The following is a 10132-nucleotide window of genomic DNA, read 5'->3' on the forward strand; positions in this document are numbered from 1 at the left end:
TCATGCTATTTGACAGAATCTAAGTTTAACTATATGTTGAATTATATAATGCAGTTAATTCTATTTTCATATGGATTTGGTAATCGATTTGCTTTTACAGATTTTTATATCATGTTATTTTACAGTGTACTTACAAGATATCTTTAGTTAGTATTGATTGCTTTCTCGTTCATTTGTTTAGTAAAGAGGTTGTTTTGTTGCAGTCATCTATTTCATGGGATTTCTTAAAAGTAGCTGTAGTGAAAAGTTATGGGTTTGAGTAGATGAAACAGGGATATTAATTCACATATTAGTAAGTGCTATGATCTGTCTTGAATATATTAGATTGGTGTTATATTGTGCTTTATAACCTCTATTTGAAAAATGGTGTTGTAGATCGATTGTTACGAAAACCATCATCTTCAGGTGGGTACAACACTAAACGCCTAAGGAATTTAAAGACAGAAACTCGAAGTGAAATAGAAAGGTATAGCATGGATATGTAGTTAAGATGAGCTGTTTTTTTGTCCTGCATTTAAATGTTTTCAGCTATTTAGATATAAATCCTTTTATCTTGTAGTTGAATCATTCTCTATAAGTTCTATATTTACTAAGAACTATGTAAACAGGATACGCAACATTATAAATCTCTTTATGTAAATTATGAGCTTTGTAGAGTGGCTTATCAAGGCCATTCACAGGAAAAAAATGATTCTCATCATATGAGTTACTTTTTCTAGGATTCAGACACAACCTGCTGCTAAGGGTGCAAAGATACCGCCCACCAGGCATCCTGTCACAAGTAATTTCATTTAATCTCAGTTTTACAATCTTCACTATATATTAGCCTTTTGAATTCATGAATCCATGTATGAATATTTCTAAATATGGTATGGTAAGAAGAGGTCCCTGATGCTATGATTGGCCAGAAACTTCCTGTAGAGGCCTATAAACTTCCCCAGCCTACTCAGTGTTGCAAGTGTGGAGCGCTTAAGTTTGCCTTTGAGACACTACATTTCTGTTGCTGTGATGGTGAGGTAAAGATTGCAACAAATGAGCACCCTCCTGAGTTGGTGAGGCTGTTCACCTCTATGGATGAAGATGCAAAGCACTTTAGAAGATATATATGGTTGTATAATAACATGTTTACTTTCACATCATTGGGTGGCAAAATGGATGCCAAGAAAAAAAAGGGAATTTATGTGTTTAAGTTGCATGGCCAAATCTATCATAACCTTTCTGGTTTAATTTCAGGGGATGTGGGGCCAAAATATATGCAACTTTATTTCTATGATGGTCAGGTGGAGGCTGAGAAATGTCTGCGTTATTTCCCAAAACTAAGGGAAGATGTCTTGGCTATTCTTATGAAAGTCACTTAACTAAATCCCTATGCTAGGTTCTTTCGATCATTAAAGGACATTTCAATTAATGAGTCTACAGAGATTGTGCTTAATAAGACAACAGTACCTGATCAGCGCGTTTACAATGCTCCTTCTACTGATGAAGTTGATGTCATCTGGCAGAGAACACTTCTTCAAGTGAATCAGAAAGTCTTCACATTTTGGATACAGGGAAAAAAGATTCATCTCATAGGATTATGCATTATTATGGATGTTACGATCCATTGCAATATCCACTGCTTTTTCTGTATGGTGACTGTGGTTGGACACAGGGGCTTAAAAAATGTCTAAGGGTGGAGAACGACAGCTGCAGACTCAAACAGATCCTGTTTCTTCATGCATTGTACATTTTACTGAGGATTTGTTGGAAGAAGAGGCTAGACGTAAGTGTCTTCTGCAATTGATGCCTTTTATAAGAATACTAAATGTTTGCTTTTTCTAAGAAAATAAAAGGTATTAGGCAAGAGATGAATCATCTAAGTGAATGAAAGGTTGTTGGAAAAAATGCAACACTCGAACATAGTATAGGTAAAGTTGCAATATTTTGAAAGGTATATACTGTGGCTTATATATTGCCTGACTTATTTGTTGTTGTTTTGTGTATAGGTGCCAATGGAGGTTCATCAAAATCTGATAGGCAAATTTCAGCTAAGGAATATTATGCCTACAAGCTTCAGTGTCGTCCCAATAATATGCTACTTAGAGCAGAGAGGTGCTTCCAACAGTATATTGTTGATATGTATGTGAAGGTAGAAAATACACGTTTGGATTTTTTTCGTAAAAATTAGCAAACCATAAGAGCTGATCTTTATCAGGGAATACTTGATACTATTGAATCTGGAGAAAATTGTGCAGCAAATATTGGTCGTAGAGTGATCTTACCTCCAACATTTATTGGTGGCCCTAGGGATTTAAAGAAGAGATATCTAAATGTTATGTCATTAGTTCAGAGATTTGGGAAGCCAGATTTGACAATGACATGTAATGCTAATTGGTGCGAAATCAAGGAACATCTTGTTGTTGGAGAAGAGGCAGAAAATAGACCGGATATAGTTGCAAGAGTCTTTAGAGAAAAAGTCCTTGCTCTGAAACACTTGATTAAAAAAAAGGTGTTTGGGGAGGTGGCTTCAATGATCCATGTTATTGAGTTCCAGTGTATCGAAGGCAGAATTCAAGAGAGATTGTCACTGTTCAAAAAGCTCCTATGGATAATAGATAGGTGATTCCATATAATCCCTATTTATTGTCTTACTTCGATTGCCATTTAAATGTTGAGATTTGCTCTACAATATCAACAGTTAAGTACCTATATAAGTATGTTTATAAGGGGCACGATAAGATATCCTTTAATGTTGTGCAATCCGGAGATGACATACCTGTTCATGATGAAATACAACTGTATTAGTCTGGTAGGTGGGTTTCTCCCTGTGAAGCTGCTTGGCGATTATTTGGTTTTGATCTGTATAAGATGCATCCTCCGGTTCTGCCTCTTCCTATACATCTACCTAACTCATAGACTATCAATGTCAGGCCTCATGAGCGGTTAACATCAGTGGTGTCAGATGATAAGCGTTTAAGAACTTGCCTAACAGAATTTTTCCAGATGAATATTAAGCTAGGTTCTGGAGCAACTTGGATGTATAATGAGTTCTGTGAACACTATGTATGGGATGCATTAGCTAAGTGTTGGAAGAAAAGACAGAACAAGAAGATTTGCGTTGGAAGATTGGCATTTGTTGGACCATCTGAAGGTGAGAGATATTTTTTGAGGTTGTTGCTGCACAATGGTAAGGGTCCTAAATCATTTGAAGCACTGCGAACAGTAAATGGCCACTTATGTAGTACATTTCAGCAAGCTGCATTGAAGCTTGGGCTATTGGAGGAAGATAATTCAGTTGATTTATGTTTACAAGAGGGTTGTGCCATTCAGATGCCTCATGCAATTCGCAGGCTTTTTGCTACTATACTTATCTTTTGTCAGCCTAGCGACCCTCTTTCTCTATGGATGAAATACTATGACTTCTTGTCTGAAGATTTTAGACATAAGTATGCTTCCAATCCAGTTAAAGTAAAACATCTAACTGTAAGATCACTTGAATGGTTTATAGAATCAATGGGTAGTTCTCTTGCTGTATTTGGATTAGACCACTTAGTAGAACCAGATGATGATGAGATACGCAGGATAAAGGATATTGAGGATGCACTTAATGCTCCAATACCGCAGCAGTGTTTAGAATGTAGAGGTAAATTGAACCAAGCTCAATTAGAAGCATTTGATGTCATCATGGATTATGTTACAAAACAAAAGCCGGGAGCATTTTTTATTGATGGACCTGGTGGAACAGGAAAAACCTTTTTGTATAATGCTCTTTATGCAGAAATAAGACTCATGAATAAAATTGTGCAGCCAACAGCAACCTCGGGTATAGCTGCAGCTAACATTCCTTCAGGAAGGACTACACATTCACGCTTTAAAATCCTCCTCGATACCAATGAATCTCTTGCATGCAATGTGCCTAAATAGGGAAGCCTTGCTGCATTACTCAGAGAAACAACACTTATCATTTGGGATAAAGCCTCGATGGCAAAAAAAGAGAATGTCGAGTCCCTTGATGTGTTGCTAAGGGATATATGCAACCCGGAATTGTTGTTTGGCGACAAAATTGTTGTATTTGGAGGAGATTTCAGGCAAGTTTCGCTTGTTGTGCCACGAAAAACCCAACGAGAAGCAGTTGCAGCCAGCTTAGTTTATCTGATTTGTGGCCAAAGCTAATGAAATTCAAGCTAACAGAAAATATCCGATCTAGGCATGATCCAACATATGCTTCTTTTTTATTGGCTCTTGGAAACGGGCAGCTGCAAGAAACTGAAAATGCATTTGTTGAATTGCCATCAAAAATTATCCAGCCTTGTGATGCTTCTGTACCACAGAATGTGCAACTGACTTCAGCTGCTTTTCCAGAAATGGATATGCCTCCGTTTAGTGAAGATATCTTTTCAACAAGAGCTATACTAACGCCAATGAATGAAGATGTGGATGCTATAAATGCAGTGTTGATTGATAAATTCCCAGGAGAAGCAGTCACATATAGAAGCTATGATTCAGTGATTGGTGATAATTGCTCTATCTATCCTGTTGAATTCATAAATAAGCTTTGTCCTGGAGGTATGAGTCCTCATGAGCTTGTGCTAAAGGTAAATAGTCCAGTGATTTTACTGCGAAACATTTTGCCATTATCAGGCCTGTGCAATGGAACACGACTATTATGCAAGCGCTTCTTTCCTAATCTCATTGAGTGTGTGATTGCTATTGGGCATAACAAAGGAGAGAATGTGTTAATATCGAGAATAAACTTAAGACCTTCTGCGTCTTCAGAATATCCTTTTCAATTTTGGCGAAAACAATTTTCCTTGACGCTTAGTTTTGCAATGACAATAAACAAAGCACAAGGACAAACACTTAGTAAGGTTGCAATTTATCTCCCCCGATCTTGCTTTTCACATGGACAGCTGTACGTTGCACTTTCGCGGGCTCAACAGGCACCTAATGTTAGTGTACTCACTGAACCTCATGATGATCAACAACATTCTGGCTAGGTCAAAAATGTCATATCTTATGACATTCTCAGAATGGCTGGCATTGTATAGCTACATCAGCAGGTAATGCATAATATGTCCTATATTGTGTCCTAATTATAGTATTTATGCCCTATATTATACTGTATTATGTGTAGATACTGCAACTAATAGCAGGATATTTACTAATGCGACAGCCCAATCATGCAAGCCTGCTTATTTTTTGTTTTTTAACATTATTCATTACTTTAAAAAAATTCAGATTCAAATTAGATATGTTTTTCAAATATAGTTAAGTCATTTATATAAAGGATTCAGGGGAATTTTTCTCACATATTCCGTTTTGTACATTTTTTTTTTTGAATAGTTATGTTTTGCACTTTCTACTTCTACTATAGTGACATTCTCAGATTGCCTACATTTAGTCAGCTATATAATCAAGGGATAAGACACTGATTCCTTATATTTTACTATGCTACTGGTATTTATTCCCTTTGTTAACATTCTTTCTGTTATAAATCTTATCATGCTCAGCTTAGGCATTTTCAAAATTTATGCTAATCAATTACACATATGATATCTTTTTCTTTTTTGGCCATGTTTCTTAAATTCATATTCAGCTTTGCACGAGCATGTTTCTGAAACTAGAGTGTTTATTTAATCTGCAGTTCCACAGCAAGCAGCTAATGATTATAAAATTGCTCAAGCTGGAGTATTTATGTAACATGCAATGGCCCAGCAATCAATTTACAATTCTGAAATTGGAAAGCAAGATGATCTTTTGTTCGTATGTAAAAACTAATAGCCTGCTGAAAAAATTATTAGACAATGCTTCTATGAAATACATGTACACAGATATGTCTGTGTATTAAGGCTTTTCTATTAAGTGCATAGCCCTTAGTTTAGTACAATTGTGACAATGTTGCTTTATTCTAACCATGCTACATGTCTCAACTAATAGTATGTTAACAACATTTCTAAATAGTATTCTCAAACAAGGCCACATGGTTTTCAAGGGGAAAAAAAAGGAGAAAAGTGAAAAGAAAAATTAAACTGAGTTGCAATGTATTGACAAACATCTATAAGATTTTGTCAAAAAACAAAATAAGTGAATGAGAGGAAATTAAGGAAAACCACTTGACTATGAACTTTTAAGTTTCCTTGAAAAAATTAAAATACAATTTGATTTTGTTGTAATAAAATCTAATAAAAATGAGTTTATTAGGTTAGCATAAAATTTTCATTTATGTTTATGTAGTCCGATTAAGCGACATCATATTGTACAATAGAATATAGCAAGAAATATGCGTAAATAATTAGCATAAATTTTGAAAATTTAATCATGATAAATTTTACACTAAGGGCAATTAGAATGGTAAATTCATATTTACTAATTAACATATACTCATGACAAGTCATGTATTTTAATGATAATTCATAAACAACATAAATTAAATGTAACTTACTCTAAAACATACAAGTAAATTTTTTGATCTAAATAACTTACAGAAAATATACAAGTACATACTAAAATATTCAGTTAAAGTACAAGCTACACACCATAGAGTATCATATTAGTCACTCTAGGAGCATGGAATGATGGTTTTAAGCAAAAAAATACAGCAGACCACTATTTACCCACACAGTGACTTTGAATAGAGTAACCTTTGCTATGCTTCCAGTAAATTCAGTTCCCTATAAATTCATTGCTACAATAGAGCTCATATTAACATCATAAGCTAGAGTAATAATCTAAAGAAGCAAGAAGAAGGAGCTCATTAGGATAGTTAATTCTTCAACGCCAACGTTGTTGTCACATTCCTTGCCTCTGTGTGTTGTCAGGTATGAAGAGACCATATACTTTTGAATTTCTTTGTTTTAAATTTACAGTCAAATTGAGACTCAATAATTTTGCTAACTTAATATCAATCTATACATTTACAAACATGATAACATTTATTGTAGAACATTGGATACTATATGTAGAAAAAAGGCATTTTTTTTCGGAATCCAAGCTGTTTATGTAGTTTCGTTATTATGAACATTTGGATATAATTGCCTATCTTCTTTTGTCCTAAAATAGACACATAACCAAAATATATGAATATAAAAATATTAAATAGCTTAGATTCAAAGTGTGAACAATTTGACTAGCTAGATGATTCGAAGGATAACAAGTTTAGGCAGCAATTAGATCATTACAGAACCCTAAAACTCTGAAATTTGCAATAGAAAATAAGCTCTGTATTAGTATGATAAATGATCCTATATAAGATGGATTAATTTAGATATATGTTAATTCATTTAGCAATGTTTTACATTTATACTATACAATTCTTTTATAATTGAACTTTGATTTTATTGAGTTCAAAGCTTTACACATTAACACTAATTTTGATTATTGTGATAATCAGTCTTTGGGTTTCCATGAATTATTGGCTTAATTGTTGTTATTATGCTTCACAAATTGAATTGAATTAGTAGTTATTTAAGTGCAAATGGTCAGAGTGTTTAAATAATGCTGACTCTGAAACATATTATTACCAATTTGTTCACCATTTGTGTGTTACTTTCAAAAAGAATAATGCTAAACTCCTCTTTGTTATTGTTATAAAGCAAGGAAAATTTTAGATATTATATTATTTTACAAAGTTAGGTGTTAAGCTTTATGATCAGTGTGTTTGAATAATATTGCCTATCAAGCACATTATAACCAAGTAACTTGCTTTTCTATAGAGCAAATACAATAACTAAAAAAAATAAACAATTATTATAAATAAATCAACTTCTGTGTAAAACATGAGTATTATCATTATTATAATTATACTATAAAAGTCAATTTTCCTAATTATTAACAATAATTAAGCTTGTAGTGAATATTGCTAATATAATAAATTCTTGTATAAAATTATCTTAAATGATGGCTTCCAATTGTTATGTATAAATTGGTTGTGATTCTGCAGTAATCTTTCTACCACAATATGTGTGTTTCAATTTCTTATACCTGATTAGTATTTTTGAAACAACCAATTCTGTTATGGCGCCTCAACGAAGGTTTCTTAATGAACTTAATGCATCGAGTAAATCGTATAAAGTAAAGGTTAATATTGCAGAAAAAGGTCAGCCACAAAAATCTTAAAAAAAAGATCATATACCAGTATATAATAGTACAAGATGACAAGGTAGATTCTAAACAGTTCATATGCAAATGCACATTATGCTTTCTATAAATCATTATGTGCAAATGTATGATTACATGTTCTTGATGTGCTTTGTATAATAGAAAAATCGCATGAATCTCACACTCTTTGGTGATCAAGTTGAAGCGTATAAACATGTGATTCTGTTTAGAGGCAATTATGACATTGCTAATGCCTTGATTAGAGCACTTGATCCACAATATAGGCAAAAGGATTCAAATCTTCCATTTCAGATGGTATTAGGAAGTAGGACTGTCATCCAATCCTTGGATCCTAAAGGAGAAACAATCTTTCCAAAATACCAATCACTTCCTTCTATTCCAAGAGTTGCTGATAATGATGCTAGACATGGTATACAAAAAGTTTGAAATTCTTTTCCAATCCATTTATGATTATGTACACATATATGCATATGTATACCTTGCTTGGCACCTAAAAACTACTTACACTTTTCTCTTTGCTGTAGATATACTTGTTATTGTGTTGTATGTTGCAAAAGAAGCAAGGAAGATTGTGACAACTTTAAATAAGGAGTCTTTTGTGCGCGACTTAATGGTGATAGATCATAGGTAATTGCATCTACTGCTTACATAAATAAATTAATATATTTCACAGCCACTTATCCTAATAGTGGAATATTTATATATCTATCCATATATTTTCAGCACTGATCAGCCAGTTAAAGTCTGCACCTGGAATGATTTGTCTGGACCAGAATGTGAAACATTGGTATCAGACAGTGACTTGTTTAAGGTTATAGGAATAACAGCCCTACGTCCGATCACTCGTAAAGGTAGCTCATGATATAGCTTAGAAGATATTTGCTTAACCTACCTTAATTTAGACACTATCAATGACATGATATGCACTTAATAATATCCTAAATTCACAGGCTTTCAGATTGAGTCAACCATGACTACTGAGATAATCAGGGATCCTGAAGGTGAAAAGGCAGCTGCACTGGCCGAGTGGTATACCAATTCAGACCTTTTTAGATTCAAAATTTCATTTAAAATATTACAGTAACATTTTCAATAATAGGTATAATGTGCTTTAATAATAGGGCAAAAAAACATCGGTGTGTATTGATTGATCAGCAAAACAGAGTTACAGCTGCTTGGAATCCACCTACTGAGAGAATTCTAACAACCATAGATCGCATCAGAACAAAAAAGGTATACATATTATCATTGTTCTAAATTATCCTGATAATATACAAGTGATATCATTTAATTTTATACTGTCAACGCAGTAAAGCCTTTACATTAGATTGCATGTTATAGCTAGCCTTGGAGTAAAATATTTGAATTACACATTAGCACTTTTAACATAAAAATTATGTATTGGAAGAATTCATTTTCAATCAATGATGAACATATTTGCGTATTCACCATAGTTTCCAACATATGAAAATTCCCTGCATTTAAACACATACTTTCAGATTCATAAAAAACTAACATCTATACACACAATAATATAATTAATTATATCATAATATAGGCAACAACAACACTTCCACAAGAGTTCTACTGGCTGAGGGTTATAGCACCAAATCTTGCATTTGAAAGGCTAAGGGCATACATTGGATGCTTTCACTATGGAAAGCGCACACACCTGAATGTTGGAGAAAGCTTTAACTGCATAGCTTGTGGACGAAATGAATTATTTTCTACATACAGGTAAAAAAAGGGAGAGCTTCACTACAAAACTGTTGTAGTGTTGAAATGCTATATCCATAGCAAACATACACTGAATTATAAATTCTTGCAGAGCAACAATCACTTTCAATGTATCGGATGGAACTGGAACATTACAGTTTGCTGCATTTATTGAAAACTGCACTCCATTACTTGGAGTGTCAGCTGAAGATCTTTATCAGATGAAGATACTGGTAAATAATTAACCACCTCTAAACCATGCTAACATATGCAATTCTTTTCGAGACTAAGCCAATATTATTTCTATTGCAGGAAGAAA

The 10132-nt window shown here is 33.6% G+C and overlaps 2 protein-coding genes across 2 annotated transcripts; both read left to right on the plus strand.

Moving 5' to 3' along the window:
• The first annotated feature begins 1662 nt into the window (after positions 1-1662).
• On the plus strand, positions 1663-3903 carry LOC145642684 (uncharacterized). Its single transcript, XM_081693859.1, has 4 exons — positions 1663-1762; positions 1986-2128; positions 2195-2598; positions 2910-3903. The coding sequence occupies exons 1-4, from the start codon at positions 1663-1665 to the stop codon at positions 3901-3903; spliced, it is 1641 nt and encodes a 546-aa protein (XP_081549985.1).
• Positions 3904-4010: 107 nt separating this feature from the next.
• Positions 4011-4976, plus strand: LOC145642685 (ATP-dependent DNA helicase PIF1-like). Its single transcript, XM_081693860.1, has one exon. The coding sequence runs from the start codon at positions 4011-4013 to the stop codon at positions 4974-4976; it is 966 nt and encodes a 321-aa protein (XP_081549986.1).
• The last annotated feature ends 5156 nt before the right edge of the window (positions 4977-10132 follow it).

The sequence above is a fragment of the Chenopodium album genome, chromosome 8 (assembly GCF_948465745.1).
Source record: "Chenopodium album chromosome 8, dcCheAlbu1.1, whole genome shotgun sequence".
NCBI lineage: Eukaryota > Viridiplantae > Streptophyta > Magnoliopsida > Caryophyllales > Amaranthaceae > Chenopodium > Chenopodium album.

What these genes read in the sequence shown, in the direction of transcription:
- LOC145642684 (XM_081693859.1), top strand. Translation starts at nt 1,663, where the DNA reads ATGTCTAAGGGTGGAGAACGACAGCTGCAGACTCAAACAGATCCTGTT. An exon ending in TTGTTGATATGTATGTGAAG is followed by an intron (nt 2,129 to 2,194) that starts GTAGAAAATACA and finishes GATCTTTATCAG; the next exon opens with GGAATACTTGATACTATTGA. An exon ending in CTCCTATGGATAATAGATAG is followed by an intron (nt 2,599 to 2,909) that starts GTGATTCCATAT and finishes TATCAATGTCAG; the next exon opens with GCCTCATGAGCGGTTAACAT.
- LOC145642685 (XM_081693860.1), top strand. Translation starts at nt 4,011, where the DNA reads ATGCAACCCGGAATTGTTGTTTGGCGACAAAATTGTTGTATTTGGAGG.